At 48.4% G+C, this 22,476-nt stretch overlaps 1 protein-coding gene across 1 annotated transcript in view; it reads left to right on the top strand.

The window, feature by feature from the left end:
• Window positions 1–1,907: 1,907 nt before the first annotated feature.
• LOC130078835 (nebulin-like) overlaps window positions 1,908–22,476 on the top strand; it is a 59,378-nt gene continuing 38,809 nt past the window's right edge. Inside the window, exons 1-21 of the mRNA XM_056244532.1 lie at window positions 1,908–1,934; window positions 2,175–2,285; window positions 2,364–2,474; window positions 2,560–2,670; window positions 4,051–4,152; window positions 4,262–4,372; window positions 4,456–4,566; window positions 4,845–4,955; window positions 5,104–5,211; window positions 9,663–9,773; window positions 9,882–9,992; window positions 12,286–12,396; window positions 13,078–13,176; window positions 13,250–13,360; window positions 14,283–14,384; window positions 16,038–16,148; window positions 20,823–20,927; window positions 21,001–21,111; window positions 21,602–21,712; window positions 22,005–22,115; window positions 22,400–22,476. The exon at window positions 22,400–22,476 is cut by the window's right edge and continues 25 nt beyond it. Of these exons, the coding sequence (XP_056100507.1) occupies window positions 1,908–1,934; window positions 2,175–2,285; window positions 2,364–2,474; window positions 2,560–2,670; window positions 4,051–4,152; window positions 4,262–4,372; window positions 4,456–4,566; window positions 4,845–4,955; window positions 5,104–5,211; window positions 9,663–9,773; window positions 9,882–9,992; window positions 12,286–12,396; window positions 13,078–13,176; window positions 13,250–13,360; window positions 14,283–14,384; window positions 16,038–16,148; window positions 20,823–20,927; window positions 21,001–21,111; window positions 21,602–21,712; window positions 22,005–22,115; window positions 22,400–22,476 (2,174 nt within the window). The remainder of the gene's footprint in view (window positions 1,935–2,174; window positions 2,286–2,363; window positions 2,475–2,559; window positions 2,671–4,050; window positions 4,153–4,261; window positions 4,373–4,455; window positions 4,567–4,844; window positions 4,956–5,103; window positions 5,212–9,662; window positions 9,774–9,881; window positions 9,993–12,285; window positions 12,397–13,077; window positions 13,177–13,249; window positions 13,361–14,282; window positions 14,385–16,037; window positions 16,149–20,822; window positions 20,928–21,000; window positions 21,112–21,601; window positions 21,713–22,004; window positions 22,116–22,399) is intronic.

Raw genomic sequence — 22,476 nt, forward strand, 5'->3', positions numbered from 1 at the left:
GTGCTGTTTCCTGTAGAAACACTAATGTGTAGAAGTGCGTCACAGCAGAATATCTGCAGGAATCCGTGCGTGAGCTTCGTGGATCTTAATGGATCTTTTTACCTGCAAAATTTCACCAATATTTGGCTAATGTGAATCTGTGAATAATGTGAAGTTTGAGATGAAGTGTGTTTGTGCTTTAACAGAAGCTGGTGAACAGCTCGCGTGTTCCTGAAACACTGGAGACTCAGCACGCTAGAGACGCCACACACCTGTGCAGTGAGGTGAGACAGGTGATCACATGACCGCCACACACCTGTGCAGTGAGGTGAGACAGGTGATCACATGACACCACACACCTGTGCAGTGAGGTGAGACAGGTGATCACATGACCGCCACACACCTGTGCAGTGAGGTGAGACAGGTGATCACATGACCGCCACACACCTGTGCAGTGAGGTGAGACAGGTGATCACATGACCGCCACACACCTGTGCAGTGAGGTGAGACAGGTGATCACATGACCGCCACACACCTGTGCAGTGAGGTGAGACAGGTGATCACATGACCGCCACACACCTGTGCAGTGAGGTGAGACAGGTGATCACATGACCGCCACACACCTGTGCAGTGAGGTGAGACAGGTGATCACATGACCGCCACACACCTGTGCAGTGAGGTGAGACAGGTGATCACATGACTGCCACACACCTGTGCAGTGAGGTGAGACAGATGATCACATGACCACCACACACCTGTGCAGTGAGGTGAGACAGGTGATCACATGACCGCCACACACCTGTGCAGTGAGGTGAGACAGATGATCACATGACCGCCACACACCTGTGCAGTGAGGTGAGACAGATGATCACATGACCGCCACACACCTGTGCAGTGAGGTGAGACAGGTGATCACATGACCGCCACACACCTGTGCAGTGAGGTGAGACAGATGATCACATGACCGCCACACACCTGTGCAGTGAGGTGAGACAGGTGATCACATGACCGCCACACACCTGTGCAGTGAGGTGAGACAGATGATCACATGACCGCCACACACCTGTGCAGTGAGGTGAGACAGATGATCACATGACCGCCACACACCTGTGCAGTGAGGTGAGACAGGTGATCACATGACCGCCACACACCTGTGCAGTGAGGTGAGACAGATGATCACATGACCCCCACACACCTGTGCAGTGAGGTGAGACAGATGATCACATGACCGCCACACACCTGTGCAGTGAGGTGAGACAGATGATCACATGACCGCCACACACCTGTGCAGTGAGGTGAGACAGGTGATCACATGACCGCCACACACCTGTGCAGTGAGGTGAGACAGATGATCACATGACCGCCACACACCTGTGCAGTGAGGTGAGACAGATGATCACATGACCGCCACACACCTGTGCAGTGAGGTGAGACAGATGATCACATGACCGCCACACACCTGTGCAGTGAGGTGAGACAGATGATCACATGACCGCCACACACCTGTGCAGTGAGGTGAGACAGATGATCACATGACCGCCACACACCTGTGCAGTGAGGTGAGACAGATGATCACATGACCGCCACACACCTGTGCAGTGAGGTGAGACAGATGATCACATGACCGCCACACACCTGTGCAGTGAGGTGAGACAGGTGATCACATGACCGCCACACACCTGTGCAGTGAGGTGAGACAGATGATCACATGACCGCCACACACCTGTGCAGTGAGGTGAGACAGATGATCACATGACCGCCACACACCTGTGCAGTGAGGTGAGACAGGTGATCACATGACCGCCACACACCTGTGCAGTGAGGTGAGACAGATGATCACATGACCGCCACACACCTGTGCAGTGAGGTGAGACAGATGATCACATGACCGCCACACACCTGTGCAGTGAGGTGAGACAGGTGATCACATGACCGCCACACACCTGTGCAGTGAGGTGAGACAGGTGATCACCAGCGCTCCTGTGGCCTTTAAACCATCGAGGTCTGAAATCAGCAGAATAGTCACTGATCTTCTTCCTCAGTGTTCATGTCTCGTTTTCCAGCACAAACATCTAAACATTCTTAAATGAAGATATATTTACTGGAGAAGCACAATGCCTGAAGATATTAAGCCTTGTTTACTGACTTTAGTTAGTTCATGTTTGTGGTCTCCTCGTGTTTCCTCTGCTGGTCAGATGCAGTATCGCGAGGAAGCACTCGGAGATCTGTGTGTGAATCTGTATTCTCTGATGCCCGACACGCGTGACACGGAGTTTGCTAGAGAGATGACGGAGCTGCAGAGTGAGGTACACACACACACACACACACACACACACACTGATGATGATGATGATGATGATGATGATGATGATGATGATTGACAGGTCAGGTACCGAGCCGATGGGAGGAAGAAGCTGTCCTCTAGTCTGTTCTCTCAGCTGCCCGACACGATGGACACGCAACACGCCAAACACATGACGGACCTGCAGAGCCACGTAACACACACTCATCACGCGTGTTCACCTGTCCGCTGTCATGTGACTGGCTGCGCTCTCACACTCCTCTCTGTGTGTCTGGCAGAATAAATACAAGGAAGCTGATAGAAAAGACGCTTCCACGTGTCTCTACACACACCTGGAAGAAACACTGGAGACAAAACATGCTAAAGAGGCGTACCAGCTACAGAGCCAGGTACACACACACACACACACACACACACACACAAGTCACCTTTATTTACACACACACACGCATGTACACACATGCATGTACATACACATACATGTACACACCAGCATGTACACACACACACACACACACACACACACACACACACGCATGTACACACAAGTCACCTTTATTTACACACACACACGCATGTACACACATGCATGTACATACACACACATGTACACACCAGCATGTACACACACACACACACACACACACACACACACAAGTCACCTTTATTTACACACACACACGCATGTACACACATGCATGTACATACACACACATGTACACACCAGCATGTACACACACACACACACACACACACACACACGCATGTACACACAAGTCACCTTTATTTACACACACACACGCATGTACACACATGCATGTACATACACACACATGTACACACCAGCATGTACACACACACACACACACGCACACACACACACACACACACACACACACACACACATGTACACACCAGCATGTACACACACACACACACACATACACGCACACACACACACACACATGTACACACCAGCATGTACACACACACACACACACGCACACACACATGTACACACAAATCAAGTCACCTTCATCTATACAGCGCTTTAACTATATAGAGTTTCACAGCAGCTTTACAGTGATAACAGGAGATTACAGTAACAGGGTTAGGCTTTACAGCAGCTCTAGAATAAAGGTATTGTCCAGCTAAAGTTACACAGTTAGCAGATGTGCCGTGTTTCTGTTTCCTGTAGAAACACACAGATGATGAAGCGGGTCACATGATCAGCTCACGTTCACAGCTTCAGTCAGACGTTTTCACTGCTGATGATCACCATGAACTGTGTTTGTGAATGTTCACGGCACTTCATCTGGAAAATGTGTTGCATCTTGAGTTTAATGGAGCTCATGTGTGGCAGAATGAGATTTCCCATCATTCTCTGTGGCAGCACACGATCACACTGATCAGACATCAGATCTAATGTGTAGAAGTGCGTCACAGCAGAATATCTGCAGGAATCTGTGCGTGAGCTTCGTGGATCTTAATGGATCTTTTTACCTGCAAAATTTCACCAACATTTGGCTAATGTGCACCTGTGAATAATGTGAAGTTGAGTTTGAGGCCTCTCTGTGTGCAGTCGAGCTCTCCTTCCATGAAATGCGAAATACCTCTAGTTTAGTTTTCTTCCAGTTTCGCTCCATGTTTCTGGCTGCTCTCTTAAGGGCCTGAGTGTGCTCGTTCTACCAGGTGATGTATGAGGAGGACAGACGTCAGGCTCTCTGTTCTCAGTGTGTGTGTGTGTGTGTGTGTGTGTGTTGTATCAGGTGATGTATAAGGACAGACAGACGTCAGACTCTCTCTTCTCTACGCTGCCCGAGACGCCGGAGATGCAGTTCGCCAGAGAGATCACAGAGACCATCAGTGAGGTGAAGCAGACGAGATGAAGGATCAGAGCAGGTTACACTGACCAGTGAAGTGTGTGACGTCTGTGTGTGACGTCTGTGTGTGTGTGTGTGTGTGTGTGTGTGTGTGCAGAATAAGTACCGCGAGCAGAGCCGGAAGAGCATCAGCTGCTGCGTTTACTCTCAGCTTCCTGAAACCGCAGAGACTCAATTCAGCAGGAGCATCTCTGAGCTGCAGAGTCAGGTATACCATCATCACCATCATCATCTTCATCATCAGGAGGAGGAGGAGGAGGCAGATGATATGGTGTGTGTGTGTGTGTGCAGGTGAAGTATAAGGCTGACGCTCAGCACCAGATGAGCAGATCTCTGTACCATCAGCTCGCAGAAACTCCAGAAACTCGACACGCTCGAGACGCCGCTCAGATCCAGAGCCAGGTGACGTGTTCTTCATCATCTTCATCATCATCAGATCTGAGCACTTATTAACGTGTTCTGCTCTTCCTCACGCGTGTGGCTGTGACCCAATCAGAGGCTGCGTTATAATCCAAGGCTTAAAGCATAGATCTGAGTTCTGTTCACACGTGTGCTACAATAATCGGATCTGTGTCAAATCATGTTTTTGTGCAAGTGTAAACGCAACCATGTAGTCCTGCTCTTCACAACTATGTGATCATGTGACTCTTCTTGTGATCATGTGTTTGTTGTGTGATCAGCTGCAGTACCAGCAGGGCCGGGCGTCAGTGACGGGCAGTAATCTGTTCTCCCTGATGCCAGAGACGCCGCAGAATGAGTTCGTGAAGCAGCAGATGGAGCTGCAGAGTGAGGTGAACCTCCGTGACCTCTGACCTCCGTGACCCTTTATGACCTCTGACCTCCGTGACCTCCGTAGATTCAGTCTTTACACAGAAACAGACACTCAGAATGTTCTGTCTGGAGCCTCTTTCACTCTTCATGTGTGTTTGTGTGTTTCAGCTGAAGTATAAAGCTGACCTGAAGGAAAACTCCAGGAATCTGTACTCACTGATGCCGGAGACGCTGGAGACGCAGTTCAGCAAACACACCGCAGACTTACAGAGCAACGTACGACACACACTCCAGCAATACGAGACACACACTCCAGCAATACAAGATTTAGTTGCAGAGCCACGTACGACACACTCCAACAATACGAGACACACACTCCAACAATACGAGACACACACTCCAGCAATACGAGACACACACTCCAGCAATACAAGATTTAGTTGCAGAGCCACGTACGACACACTCCAACAATACGAGACACACACTCCAACAATACGAGACACACACTCCAGCAATACGAGACACACACTCCAGCAATACAAGATTTAGTTGCAGAGCCACGTACGACACACTCCAACAATACGAGACACACACTCCAGCAATACGAGACACACACTCCAGCAATACGAGACACACACTCCAGCAATACAAGATTTAGTTGCAGAGCCACGTACGACACACTCCAACAATACGAGACACACACTCCAGCAATACGAGACACACACTCCAGCAATACGAGACACACACTCCAGCAATACGAGACACACACTCCAGCAATACGAGACACACACTCCAGCAATACGAGACACACACTCCAGCAATACGAGACACACACTCCAACAATACGAGACACACACTCCAACAATACGAGACACACACTCCAGCAATACGAGACACACACTCCAACAATACGAGACACACACTCCAACAATACGAGACACACACTCCAGCAATACGAGACACACACTCCAACAATACAAGACACACACTCCAGCAATACGAGACACACACTCCAACAATACGAGACACACACTCCAGCAATACGAGACACACACTCCAGCAATACGAGACACACACTCCAACAATACGAGACACACACTCCAACAATACGAGACACACACTCCAGCAATACGAGACACACACTCCAACAATACGAGACACACACTCCAACAATACGAGACACACACTCCAGCAATACGAGACACACACTCCAACAATACGAGACACACACTCCAGCAATACGAGACACACACTCCAACAATACGAGACACACACTCCAACAATACAAGACACACACTCCAGCAATACGAGACACACACTCCAACAATACGAGACACACACTCCAGCAATACGAGACACACACTCCAACAATACGAGACACACACTCCAGCAATACGAGACACACACTCCAGCAATACGAGACACACACTCCAGCAATACGAGACACACACTCCAACAATACGAGACACACACTCCAACAATACGAGACACACACTCCAGCAATACGAGACACACACTCCAACAATACGAGACACACACTCCAACAATACGAGACACACACTCCAGCAATACGAGACACACACTCCAACAATACGAGACACACACTCCAGCAATACGAGACACACACTCCAGCAATACGAGACACACACTCCAACAATACGAGACACACACTCCAGCAATACGAGACACACACTCCAGCAATACGAGACACACACTCCAGCAATACGAGACACACACTCCAGCAATACGAGACACACACTCCAACAATACGAGACACACACTCCAACAATACGAGACACACACTCCAGCAATACGAGACACACACTCCAACAATAAGAGACACACACTACAACAATACGAGACACACACTCCAACAATACGAGACACACACTCCAACAATACGAGACACACACTCCAACAATACGAGACACACACTCCAACAATACGAGACACACACTCCAGCAATACGAGACACACACTCCAACAATACGAGACACACACTCCAACAATACGAGACACACACTCCAGCAATACGAGACACACACTCCAACAATACGAGACACACACTCCAGCAATACGAGACACACACTCCAACAATACGAGACACACACTCCAACAATACGAGACACACACTCCAACAATACGAGACACACACTCCAACAATACGAGACACACACTCCAGCAATACGAGACACACACTCCAACAATACGAGACACACACTCCAACAATACGAGACACACACTCCAACAATACGAGACACACACTCCAACAATACGAGACACACACTCCAGCAATACGAGACACACACTCCAACAATACGAGACACACACTCCAACAATACGAGACACACACTCCAACAATACGAGACACACACTCCAACAATACGAGACACACACTCCAACAATACGAGACACACACTCCAGCAATACGAGACACACACTCCAGCAATACGAGACACACACTCCAACAATACGAGACACACACTCCAACAATACGAGACACACACTCCAGCAATACAAGACACACACTCCAGCAATACGAGACACACACTCCAACAATACGAGACACACACTCCAGCAATACGAGACACACACTCCAACAATACGAGACACACACTCCAACAATACGAGACACACACTCCAGCAATACGAGACACACACTCCAACAATACGAGACACACACTCCAACAATACAAGACACACACTCCAACAATACGAGACACACACTCCAACAATACGAGACACACACTCCAACAATACAAGACACACACTCCAACAATACGAGACACACACTCCAGCAATACAAGACACACACTCCAGCAATACGAGACACACACTCCAGCAATACGAGACACACACTCCAGCAATACAAGACACACACTCCAGCAATACAAGACACACACTCCAGCAATACGAGACACACACTCCAACAATACGAGACACACACTCCAACAATACGAGACACACACTCCAGCAATACGAGACACACACTCCAACAATACAAGACACACACTCCAACAATACGAGACACACACTCCAGCAATACAAGACACACACTCCAGCAATACGAGACACACACTCCAGCAATACGAGACACACACTCCAGCAATACAAGACACACACTCCAGCAATACAAGACACACACTCCAGCAATACGAGACACACACTCCAACAATACGAGACACACACTCCAACAATACGAGACACACACTCCAGCAATACGAGACACACACTCCAACAATACGAGACACACACTCCAACAATACGAGACACACACTCCAGCAATACGAGACACACACTCCAACAATACGAGACACACACTCCAGCAATACAAGACACACACTCCAGCAATACAAGACACACACTCCAGCAATACGAGACACACACTCCAACAATACGAGACACACACTCCAACAATACAAGACACACACTCCAGCAATACGAGACACACACTCCAACAATACAAGACACACACTCCAACAATACGAGACACACACTCCAACAATACGAGACACACACTCCAACAATACGAGACACACACTCCAACAATACGAGACACACACTCCAACAATACGAGACACACACTCCAACAATACAAGACACACACTCCAACAATACGAGACACACACTCCAACAATACGAGACACACACTCCAACAATACGAGACACACACTCCAACAATACAAGACACACACTCCAACAATACAAGACACACACTCCAACAATACGAGACACACACTCCAACAATTCGAGACACACACTCCAACAATACAAGACACACACTCCAGCAATACGAGACACACACTCCAACAATACGAGACACACACTCCAACAATACGAGACACACACTCCAGCAATACGAGACACACACTCCAACAATACGAGACACACACTCCAACAATACGAGACACACACTCCAACAATACAAGATTTAGTTGCAGAGCCACGTACGACACACTCCAACTATACAATCTTACAATCATTTCAGTGTTCAGGCCAGAGTTCCTCCAGTCAACATCATGACAAGCACGACTGATCCGCTGTGTGTGTGTGTGTGTGTGTGTACATGTGTGTGTGTGTGTGTATATGCGTGTGTGTCCTTGCATGTGTGTGTGTGTGTGTGTGTACATGTGTGTGTGTGTGTGTACGTGTGTGTGTGTGTGTACATGTGTGTGTGTACATGTGTGTGTGTGTGTACGTGTGTGTGTGTGTATATGCGTGTGTGTCCTTGCATGTGTGTCCATGTATGTGTACATGCGTGTGTGTGTGTGTGTACATGCGTGTGTGTGTGTACGTGTGTGTGTGTGTATATGCGTGTGTGTCCTTGCATGTGTGTCCATGTATGTGTACATGCGTGTGTGTGTGTGTGTACATGTGTGTGTGTGTGTGTGTACGTGTGTGTGTGTGTATATGCGTGTGTGTCCTTGCATGTGTGTCCATGTATGTGTACATGCGTGTGTGTGTGTGTGTACATGCGTGTGTGTGTGTACATGCGTGTGTGTGTACATGCGTGTGTGTGTGTGTGCATGCGTGTGTGTGTGTGTGTACATGCGTGTGTGTGTGTGTGTGTGTCCATGTGTGTGTACATGCGTGTGTGTGTGTGTGCATGCGTGTGTGTGTGTACATGCGTGTGTGTGCATATGCGTGTTTGTGTTTGTTTCTGTGTGCGTGTTTGCATGTGCCGTGTGTGTGTGTGTGTGTGTGTGTGTGTGTGTGTGTGTGTGCAGGTGAAGTATAAGGCTGATGCTCAGCACCAGATGAGCAGATCTCTGTACCATCAGCTCGCAGAAACTCCAGAAACTCGACACGCTCGAGACGCCGCTCAGATCCAGAGCCAGGTGACGTGTTCTTCATCATCTTCATCATCATCAGATCTGAGCATGTGTTCTGCTCTTCCTCACACGCGTGTGGCTGTAGCGTGACCTTCTTCTCCACTTCTTTATCAGGTGGCGTATAAAGGCATCAGGAAGGGCGATTTCTCTGGCTCCTCGTTCACTGCGGTTCCAGACTCGGCAGAGATGAAGTGTGTCCAGCAGATCTCACACACACTCAGTGAGGTGAAGCTCCATCTCAGATCTCACACACACACTCAGATCTCACACACACTCAGATCTCACACACACTCAGTGAGGTGAAGCTCCATCTCAGATCTCACACACACTCAGATCTCACACACACTCAGATCTCACACACACTCAGATCTCACACACACTCAGTGAGGTGAAGCTCCATCTCAGATCTCACACACACACTCAGATCTCACACACACTCCGTGAGGTGAAGCTCCATTTCAGATCTCACACACACTCAGATCTCACACACACTCCGTGAGGTGAAGCTCCATCTCAGATCTCACACACACTCAGTGAGGTGAAGCTCCATCTCAGATCTCACACTCAGATCTCACACACACTCAGATCTCACACACACTCAGATCTCACACACACTCCGTGAGGTGAAGCTCCATCTCAGATCTCACACACACTCAGATCTCACACACACTCCGTGAGGTGAAGCTCCATCTCAGATCTCACACACACTCAGTGAGGTGAAGCTCCATCTCAGATCTCACACACACTCAGATCTCACACACACTCAGATCTCACACACACTCAGTGAGGTGAAGCTCCATCTCAGATCTCACACACACTCAGTGAGGTGAAGCTCCATCTCAGATCTCACACACACTCAGATCTCACACACACTCAGATCTCACACACACTCAGTGAGGTGAAGCTCCATCTCAGATCTCACACACACTCAGATCTCACACACACTCCGTGAGGTGAAGCTCCATCTCAGATCTCACACTCAGATCTCACACACACTCAGATCTCACACACACTCAGATCTCACACACACTCAGATCTCACACACACTCAGTGAGGTGAAGCTCCATCTCAGATCTCACACACACACTCAGATCTCACACACACTCCGTGAGGTGAAGCTCCATTTCAGATCTCACACACACTCAGATCTCACACACACTCCGTGAGGTGAAGCTCCATCTCAGATCTCACACACACTCAGTGAGGTGAAGCTCCATCTCAGATCTCACACTCAGATCTCACACACACTCAGATCTCACACACACTCAGATCTCACACACACTCCGTGAGGTGAAGCTCCATCTCAGATCTCACACACACTCAGATCTCACACACACTCCGTGAGGTGAAGCTCCATCTCAGATCTCACACACACTCAGTGAGGTGAAGCTCCATCTCAGATCTCACACACACTCAGATCTCACACACACTCAGATCTCACACACACTCAGTGAGGTGAAGCTCCATCTCAGATCTCACACACACTCAGATCTCACACACACTCCGTGAGGTGAAGCTCCATCTCAGATCTCACACTCAGATCTCACACACACTCAGATCTCACACACACTCAGTGAGGTGAAGCTCCATCTCAGATCTCACACACACTCAGATCTCACACACACTCAGATCTCACACACACTCAGTGAGGTGAAGCTCCATCTCAGATCTCACACACACTCAGATCTCACACACACTCCGTGAGGTGAAGCTCCATTTCAGATCTCACACACACTCAGATCTCACACACACTCAGATCTCACACACACTGATCTCACACACACTCAGATCTCACACACACTCAGATCTCACACACACTCAGTGAGGTGAAGCTCCATCTCAGATCTCACACACACTCAGATCTCACACACACTCCGTGAGGTGAAGCTCCATTTCAGATCTCACACACACTCAGATCTCACACACACTCAGATCTCACACACACACTCAGATCTCACACACACTCAGATCTCACACACACTCAGTGAGGTGAAGCTCCATCTCAGATCTCACACACACTCAGATCTCACACACACTCAGATCTCACACACACTCAGATCTCACACACACTCAGATCTCACACACACTCAGTGAGGTGAAGCTCCATCTCAGATCTCACACACACTCAGATCTCACACACACACTCAGATCTCACACACACTCAGATCTCACACACACTCAGTGAGGTGAAGCTCCATCTCAGATCTCACACACACTCAGATCTCACACACACTCAGATCTCACACACACTCAGATCTCACACACACTCAGATCTCACACACACTCAGTGAGGTGAAGCTCCATCTCAGATCTCACACACACTCAGATCTCACACACACTCAGATCTCACACACACTCAGATCTCACACACACTCAGATCTCACACACACTCAGATCTCACACACACTTAGTGAGGTGAAGCTCCATCTCAGATCTCACACACACTCAGATCTCACACACACTCAGATCTCACACACACTCAGATCTCACACACACTCTGTGTGCTTGTGTGTTTCAGAGCGAGTACCGTGAGGAGGGCAGGAGGAGCCTCTCGTCCAGCGTTTACTCTCAGCTGTCCGAGACTCCAGAGACGCAGTTCGTCAGATCCGTGTCGGATCTGCAGAGCGAGGCGAGAAGAACCCCCTCAGCCGTTCAAAACCACAGTCACTACATCTGCCTTTCTCAAGCTTGATAAAAAATGAATAATTATAAAAAAATGATTGAATAAAATTAATAATTAATTAAATCCTAAACATGTGAAATAAAACTAATTTAAAACGAACAAATTCAAACTTTAAATAATTAAATAATTAAAATAATAATTAAATACATCGTAAACATTTCAAATTGAAATAAACAAATAATTTTAAAATTGAATCAAAATAAAACACTTATTAATAATTAATTAAATATAAACCTGTAAAATTAAACTAAAAACAAAATAAAACTCTTAATAATAATGAATTAAATCATAAACATGTAAAATGAAGAAAATTAAAAATAAAATAAATCAAAATAAATTACATATAAATAATTAATTAAATCAAAAACGTAAAAATGTATATAAACAAATAATAGTCAAATTAATCAAAATAAATGTAAATCTTAATAATCAATTGAATCATAAATATCAAAATAAAACCCTTTTTTAAGCAACATTAAATATTTTATTTGTTTAACTGCATGTCATGTGACCATTAACTGCTATCAGAGAACATGTGAAAGATAACATGGTAATCAATTATTGAAATATCAACTCAAAAACTTCGCTTCGACTGATAAAGAGAGTTTCTGTGTGTGTTTCCTTCAGGTGAAATATAAGCAGCCGGTGACCGGCTCGCTGTACGCCACCCTGCCCGAGACGCTGGACACGCAACACGCTAAACACGCCACTGACATCATCAGTGAGGTAGTGTGACGCTGCAAACACGCGTGTGAAGCTCGCTGTACAAACACTAGAAGAGCTGGTTGTTTGTGTTCAGGTGAAGTACCGAGAGGACGGCAGAGGGAGTTTATCGAGCCCGCTCTTCACTCGCCTGCCGCAGACACTGCAGACGCAGACGGCTCGAGACATCGCAGACGCGCAGAGCCAGGTGACGTCAAGCGCACTCAGTACACTATAGTGCCACAAGTAATTTGGGACACCCCTCTAAATCCTTGAATTCAGGTGTTCCAATCACTTCCATGGCCAGTGGCCACAGTTGTATAAAATCAAGCACTGGGCATGCAGACACTTTTACAAATCCTGACTGCATTGTGCCAAGTGTAAAGTTTGGTGGGGGAGGGGAGGGGGGACTACGGTGTGGGGTTGTTTGGTGGAGGGAGATTATGGTGTGGGGTTGTTAGGTGGAGGGAGATTATGGTGTGGGGTTGTTAGGTGGAGGGAGATTATGGTGTGGGGTTGTTAGGTGGAGGGGGGACTACGGTGTGGGGTTGTTAGGTGGAGGGAGATTATGGTGTGGGGTTGTTAGGTGGAGGGGGGACTACGGTGTGGGGTTGTTAGGTGGAGGGAGATTATGGTGTGGGGTTCTTAGGTGGAGGGGGACTACGGTGTGGGGTTGTTAGGTGGAGGGAGATTATGGTGTGGGGTTGTTAGGTGGAGGGGGGACTACGGTGTGGGGTTGTTTGGTGGAGGGAGATTATGGTGTGGGGTTGTTAGGTGGAGGGGGGACTACGGTGTGGGGTTGTTAGGTGGAGGGAGATTATGGTGTGGGGTTGTTAGGTGGAGGGGGGACTACGGTGTGGGGTTGTTAGGTGGAGGGAGATTATGGTGTGGGGTTCTTAGGTGGAGGGGGACTACGGTGTGGGGTTGTTAGGTGGAGGGAGATTATGGTGTGGGGTTGTTAGGTGGAGGGGGGACTACGGTGTGGGGTTGTTTGGTGGAGGGAGATTATGGTGTGGGGTTGTTAGGTGGAGGGGGGACTACGGTGTGGGGTTGTTAGGTGGAGGGAGATTATGTTGATTATGATGTGATTTGAACGTTGATTATGATGTGTGAATGTGTGTGTTCTGCAGGTCAGATATAAGCAGAAGGACGATCAGGCCAGTCTGTATTCACTCCTGCCTCAGACCGCAGACACACTGTTCGCCAGTCACATGACCGACATCCAGAGCCAGGTAACACTGTTGAACACAGGACTATGACATCACTATGACATCACTATGGCCACATCCACACCCACACGAAGCCAGAGCCCCCCCCCCCCTCGTTCTAAAAACAAATTCTGTGAACACAGCGTCGTCTCAGGAAATATCTGCATACCGTATTTTCCGCACTATACGGCGCACCGGATTATAAGGCGCACCTTCAATGAATGACCTATTTTAGAACATTTTTCATATATAGGGCGCACCGGATTATAAGGCGCATAAGATACTGCAGTCAAACGTTTGACTGGGTTTGCGTTATGCATCCACTAGATGTCAACAAATGTCAACAAAACAGTCAGATAAAGTCAAACTTTATTAAGCGTTCTGACAACTCCGTTCACTCCCATGGTAACGTTGTTCAAACGTTAAAGGAAAACTCCGGTCAATTTTAACATTGAGCTCATTTTTTGTAAATTTGGAGTGCTGTCAGTACAGATAACAACGACAAAAACCGGTGTTCCCTACACCGTGTTATCCTCTTTTTAATTTGCACCCTGTTGACCTAAACGGGAAAAGTTTTAAACCTGCTTTTAGCCTCTTAACAACCTTAATGTGTCATTACAAGTGCACAGCCATGTGAGTGAACACGGTGAATCTGACTGCACATACCCGTATTTTCTTCCTGTTTTCGGTCGAAGTCCACAGTAGGCGATTGTCGAGTGCGCGCGCGCGATCATTGGTAGCTAACTAAGCAACAGTGGAGACTCGGACTGTCAGCCGATGACGGTGCTGTGTGGTGTTCTGAGAATATCAGCTCAAATGGATAGTTCATCCGAATCAGATGTTGAACACACGGAGGAAGTTTGATCGTGCGCGCGAACTCGACAATCAACTACTGTGGACTACTTCCGAAAACAGGAAGTAAATACGGGTATGTGAGCCGGCTGAATAAAGAGATTATTCCTGCATTCGTGAAAGCTCGGATCACAGTTGAGACTGATATATCAGCCCAGGCATCCACGATCCATTGACAGATAGTGGCGTAAGTCGCCCGGCGCTGTCTCCCCGTCTTGGTGAACGTGTGTTCACCATCCATATATAAGGCGCTCCGCATTATAAGGCGCACTGTCGTTTTTTGAGAAAATTAAAGGCTTTTAAGTGCGCCTTATAGTGCGGAAAATACGGTACATGCATGCCAGACCAGCGTGTGGCGCTGTAAATCTGCCACAGAGATACACTAAAAACAGGGAAGACGACTTGGAGCATGTGCATAAACCTTGCGCTGTATACAATAATAATAGGCTCAGTTGCTTCTTCTCTTTTCTTCTTTTTTTTTTTTACCAAGAACTTTATTGAACAATATAAACAACCATAAATTGCCTGGCACAAATTATGAAATGTCTTAATCAGACAACAAACAAGCATCATAGCATAAGAAAGAAAATATAAATAAATAAAGAAGTAAAATAAAGAATTCTTTTACGTATACAGCTAAACGCGTCTCCGGATTTAGATTCAAAACCTGCATTTTCTTCTCATATTTTTGTCATTCTTTCTTTTGATTTGGAAACTTGATGCAGTTCTACGGATGTTTTGCCCTCAGGTCACATGACTGAAATGATGAATTGCTCATATTTTTTCCTGAAGTGAAGTTGATCATGTTTGTGCTTGTGTTTTCAGCTTCAGTACAAGCATGACGGGAAGAAGGAGTCCGAGAGTAACTTATACAGCCTGATGCCACACACAATGGAGACCGAACACGCTAAACACGCCTGCCAGCTGCAGAGTCACGTATGTGTCAGACCATGAGCACACGCGTGTCCCTGAACATGTGATGAGGAAACGTGTGTGTCCACAGCAGATCACGTGATCAGATCATGAGCACACGCGTGTCCCTGAACATGTGATGAGGAAGCGTGTGTGTCCACAGCAGATCACGTGATCAGATCATGAGCACACGCGTGTCCCTGAACATGTGATGAGGAAGCGTGTGTCGACAGCAGATCACGTGATCAGATCTTGAGCACACGCCTGTCCCTGAACATGTGATGAGGAAGCGTGTGTCAACAGCAGATCACGTGATCAGATCTTGAGCACACGCGTGTCCCTGAACATGTGATGAGGAAGCGTGTGTCCACAGCAGATCCCGGGATCAGATCATGAGCACACGCGTGTCCCTGAACATGTGATGAAGAAACGTGTGTGTCGACAGCAGATCCCGGGATCAGATCATGAGCACACGCGTGTCTCTGAACATGTGATGAAGAAACGTGTGTGTCGACAGCAGATCACGTGATCAGATCATGAGCACACGCGTGTCCCTGAACATGTGAGGAAGCGTGTGTGTCCACAGCAGATCACGTGATCCGATCATGAGCACATGCGTGTCCCTGAACATGTGATGAGGAAACGTTTGTGTCAACAGCAGATCCCGGGATCAGATCATGAGCACATGCGTGTCCCTGAACATGTGATGAGGAAGCGTGTGTCGACAGCAGATCCCGGGATCAGATCATGAGCACACGCGTGTCCCTGAACATGTGATGAGGAAGCGTGTGTCCACAGGAGATCACGTGATCAGATCATGAGCACACGCGTGTCCCTGAACATGTGATGAGGAAGCGTGTGTGTCCACAGGAGATCACGTGATCAGATCATGAGCACACGCGTGTCCCTGAACATGTGATGAAGAAACGTGTGTCGACAGCAGATCCCGGGATCAGATCATGAGCATATGCGTGTCCCTGAACATGTGATGAGGAAGCGTGTGTGTCCACAGGAGATCACGTGATCAGATCATGAGCACACGCGTGTCCCTGAACATGTGATGAGGAAACGTGTGTCGACAGCAGATCCCGGGATCAGATCATGAGCACACGCGTGTCCCTGAACATGTGATGAGGAAGCGTGTGTCGACAGCAGATCCCGGGATCAGATCATGAGCACATGCGTGTCCCTGAACATGTGATGAGGAAGCGTGTGTGTCCACAGGAGATCATGTGATCAGATCATGAGCACACGCGTGTCCCTGAACATGTGATGAAGAAACGTGTGTGTCGACAGCAGATCCCGGGATCAGATCATGAGCACACGCGTGTCTCTGAACATGTGATGAAGAAACGTGTGTGTCGACAGCAGATCACGTGATCAGATCATGAGCACACGCGTGTCCCTGAACATGTGAGGAAGCGTGTGTGTCCACAGCAGATCACGTGATCCGATCATGAGCACATGAGTGTCCCTGAACATGTGATGAAGAAACGTTTGTGTCCACAGCAGATCCCGGGATCAGATCATGAGCACACGCGTGTCCCTGAACATGTGATGAGGAAGCGTGTGTCCACAGGAGATCACGTGATCAGATCATGAGCACACGCGTGTCCCTGAACATGTGATTAGGAAGCTTGTGTGTCCACAGGAGATCACGTGATCAGATCATGAGCACACGCGTGTCCCTGAACATGTGATGAAGAAACGTGTGTGTCCACAGCAGATCCCGGGATCAGATCATGAGCACACGCGTGTCCCTGAACATGTGATGAGGAAGCGTGTGTGTCCACAGGAGATCACGTGATCAGATCATGAGCACACGCGTGTCCCTGAACATGTGATGAGGAACCGTGTGTCGACAGCAGATCACGTGATCAGATCATGAGCACACGCGTGTCCCTGAACATGTAATGAAGAAACGTGTGTGTCCACAGCAGATCCCGGGATCAGATCATGAGCACACGCGTGTCCCTGAACATGTGAGGAAGCGTGTGTGTCCACAGCAGATCCCGGGATCAGATCATGAGCACACGCGTGTCCCTGAACATGTGATGAGGAAGCGTGTGTCCACAGGAGATCACGTGATCAGATCATGAGCACACGCGTGTCCCTGAACATGTGATGAGGAAGCGTGTGTGTCCACAGGAGATCACGTGATCAGATCATGAGCACACGCGTGTCCCTGAACATGTGATGAAGAAACGTGTGTGTCCACAGCAGATCCCGGGATCAGATCATGAGCACACGCGTGTCCCTGAACATGTGATGAGGAAGCGTGTGTGTCCACAGGAGATCACGTGATCAGATCATGAGCACACGCGTGTCCCTGAACATGTGATGAGGAACCGTGTGTCGACAGCAGATCACATGATCAGATCATGAGCACACGCGTGTCCCTGAACATGTAATGAAGAAACGGTGTGTCCACAGCAGATCCCGGGATCAGATCATGAGCACACGCGTGTCCCTGAACATGTGATGAGGAAGCGTGTGTCGACAGCAGATCACGTGATCAGATCATGAGCACACGCGTGTCCCTGAACATGTGATGAGGAAGCGTGTGTCCACAGCAGATCACGTGATCAGATCATGAGCACATGCGTGTCCCTGAACATGTGATGAAGAAACGTTTGTGTCCACAGCAGATCCCGGGATCAGATCATGAGCACACGCGTGTCCCTGAACATGTGATGAGGAAGCGTGTGTGTCCACAGGAGATCACGTGATCAGATCATGAGCACACGCGTGTCCCTGAACATGTAATGAGGAAGCGTGTGTCGACAGCAGATCACGTGATCAGATCTTGAGCACACGCGTGTCCCTGAACATGTGATGAGGAAGCGTGTGTCCACAGCAGATCACGTGATCAGATCATGAGCACACGCGTGTCCCTGAACATGTGATGAAGAAGCGTGTGTCGACAGCAGATCACGTGATCAGATCATGAGCACACGCGTGTCCCTGAACATGTGATGAGGAAGCGTGTGTCCACAGCAGATCACATGATCAGATCATGAGCACATGCGTGTCCCTGAACATGTGATGAAGAAGCGTGTGTCCACAGGAGATCACGTGATCAGATCATAAGCACACGCGTGTCCCTGAACATGTGATGAGGAAGCGTGTGTCCACAGGAGATCACGTGATCAGATCATGAGCACACGCGTGTCCCTGAACATGTAATGAGGAAGCGTGTGTCGACAGCAGATCACGTGATCAGATCTTGAGCACACGCGTGTCCCTGAACATGTGATGAGGAAGCGTGTGTCCACAGCAGATCACGTGATCAGATCATGAGCACACGCGTGTCCCTGAACATGTGATGAAGAAGCCTGTGTCGACAGCAGATCACGTGATCAGATCATGAGCACACGCGTGTCCCTGAACATGTGATGAGGAAGCGTGTGTCCACAGCAGATCACGTGATCAGATCATGAGCACATGCGTGTCCCTGAACATGTGATGAAGAACCGTGTGTGTCCACAGGAGATCACGTGATCAGATCATGAGCACACGCGTGTCCCTGAACATGTAATGAGGAAGCGTGTGTCCACAGCAGATCACGTGATCAGATCTTGAGCACACGCGTGTCCCTGAACATGTGATGAGGAAGCGTGTGTCCACAGCAGATCACGTGATCAGATCATGAGCACACGCGTGTCCCTGAACATGTGATGAAGAAGCGTGTGTCGACAGCAGATCACGTGATCAGATCATGAGCACACGCGTGTCCCTGAACATGTGATGAGGAAGCGTGTGTCCACAGCAGATCACGTGATCAGATCATGAGCACATGCGTGTCCCTGAACATGTGATGAAGAAGCGTGTGTGTCGACAGCAGATCACGTGATCAGATCTTGAGCACACGCGTGTCCCTGAACATGTGATGAGGAAGCGTGTGTCCACAGCAGATCACGTGATCAGATCATGAGCACACGCGTGTCCCTGAACATGTGATGAAGAAACGTGTGTGTCCACAGCAGATCCCGGGATCAGATCATGAGCACACCCGTGTCCCTGAACATGTGATGAAGAAACGTGTGTGTCCACAGCAGATCACGTGATCAGATCATGAGCACACGCGTGTCCCTGAACATGTGATGAAGAAACTTGTGTGTCCACAGCAGATCCCGGGATCAGATCATGAGCACACGCGTGTCCCTGAACATGTGATGAGGAAGCGTGTGTTTCCACAGCAGATCACGTGATCAGATCATGAACACACGCGTGTCCCTGAACATGTGATGAGGAAGCGTGTGTTGACAGCAGATCACGTGATCAGATCTTGAGCACACGCGTGTCCCTGAACATGTGATGAGGAAGCGTGTGTCCACAGCAGATCACATGATCAGATCATGAGCACACGCGTGTCCCTGAACATGTGATGAAGAAGCGTGTGTCGACAGCAGATCACGTGATCAGATCATGAGCACACGCGTGTCCCTGAACATGTGATGAGGAAGCGTGTGTCCACAGCAGATCACGTGATCAGATCATGAGCACACGCGTGTCCCTGAACATGTTATGAGGAAGCGTGTGTCCACAGCAGATCACATGATCAGATCATGAGCACATGCGTGTCCCTGAACATGTGATGAAGAAGCGTGTGTCCACAGGAGATCACGTGATCAGATCATGAGCACACGCGTGTCCCTGAACATGTGATGAGGAAGCGTGTGTGTGTTTTACATGCAGGTGAAATATAAAGAGCAGAGCCGAACGGATGGGTGTCTTTACGCTCTTCTGCCCGAGACTCGAGACACGCAACACGCTAAGCACGCGTCAGAGCTGCGCAGTGAGGTTCGTACCGCACAGGTCACGTGTTCACACACACACACACACACGCGTGATCATGAACATCTGTTTCTCTCAGCTGAAGTACAGAGAGGACGGGAAGAAGGATCAGGCCTCATCGCTGTTCTCTCAGATGATCAACACTGCAGAGACTCAACGGCTCCGAGAGATCAGCGCACTGCAGAGTCAGGTGTGTGTGTGTGTATTTGTGTGCGTGTGTGTGTGTGTGTGTGTGTGTGTGTGAGTGTGAGTCTGTGTGTGTGTGAGTGTGTGTGTGTGTGTGTGTGTGTGTGAGTGTGTCCAGGCGCTGGTCCTTCATCAGATCTGGTCTTCATCCTAATCTATGCAGCCTAACATTGAATTATCGAAGTCTATAGTGTGTTATAGTAGGCCAAAGAGATGTGTTTTTAGTCTAGCTTTGAACTGACAGAGTGTGTCTGCTTCCCGGACAATGGTAGGAAGACTGTTCCAGAGTTTGGGTGCTAAATAGGAAAAGGATCTCCCGCCAGCAGTCGATTTAGATATTCTAGGTATTATCAACTGGCCGGAGTTTTGAGATCGCAATAGACGTGAAGGACTATAATGCGTTAAGAGCTCGCTCAAGTACTGCGGAGCTAAGCCATTTAGTGCTTTATAAGTAATCATGGAGTGTGATGTGTTAGAGTGTGTGTGTGTTTCAGGTTCAGTATAAGACTGAAGGACAGAAGCTCAGGAGCTCCAGTCTTTATTCTCAGATGCCAGAGACTCCAGAGACGCAGTTCGTGAAGACGGTCACTGAACTCCAGAGCGACGTGAGTGTGTGTGTGTGTGCTGACGTCACACGACCTGATGTGTGTGTGTGTGCGTGTGTGTGCTGACGTCACACGACCTGATGTGTGTGTGTGTGCGTGTGTGTGCTGACGTCACACGACCTGATGTGTGTGTGTGTGCGTGTGTGTGCTGACGTCACACGACCTGATGTGTGTGTGTGTGTGTGTGTGTGCTGACGTCACACGACCTGATGTGTGTGTGCGTGTGTGTGCTGACGTCACACGACCTGATGTGTGTGTGTGTGTGTGTGTGTGTGTGTGTGTGTGTGTGCAGGTGAAGTATAAGGCTGACGCTCAGCACCAGATGAGCAGATCTCTGTACCATCAGCTCGCAGAAACTCCAGAAACTCGACACGCTCGAGACGCCGCTCAGATCCAGAGCCAGGTGACGTGTTCTTCATCATCTTCATCATCATCAGATCTGAGCACTTATTATTGAACAATCTAGTCAAACACAAACAATAGCAACAACTGCAAACATATACAAATATACACTGCCGTTCAAAAGTTTTGGATGAGCAGAAGAGACTTCTTACCGATCCCAAACGTCTGACTGATAGTGTAGTTGAAAGCAGTCTACAGTTTTTTGTCTCTGCAGCACAAACACACACAGAGGTCAGAGGTCAGATCAGGATGAGCACGAGTGATGTGTGTGTGTGTGTGTTCCAGCTGAAGTATAAGGAGAAGGAGAACTCGTCGTCTCTTTACTCTCTCCTGCCGGAGACTCCAGAGACGCGGGCGGCCAG

This window comes from Rhinichthys klamathensis, unplaced genomic scaffold (genome assembly GCF_029890125.1).
Source record: "Rhinichthys klamathensis goyatoka isolate OS25496 unplaced genomic scaffold, OSU_Roscu_1.1 h1tg001002l_1, whole genome shotgun sequence".
Lineage (NCBI taxonomy): Eukaryota > Metazoa > Chordata > Actinopteri > Cypriniformes > Leuciscidae > Rhinichthys > Rhinichthys klamathensis.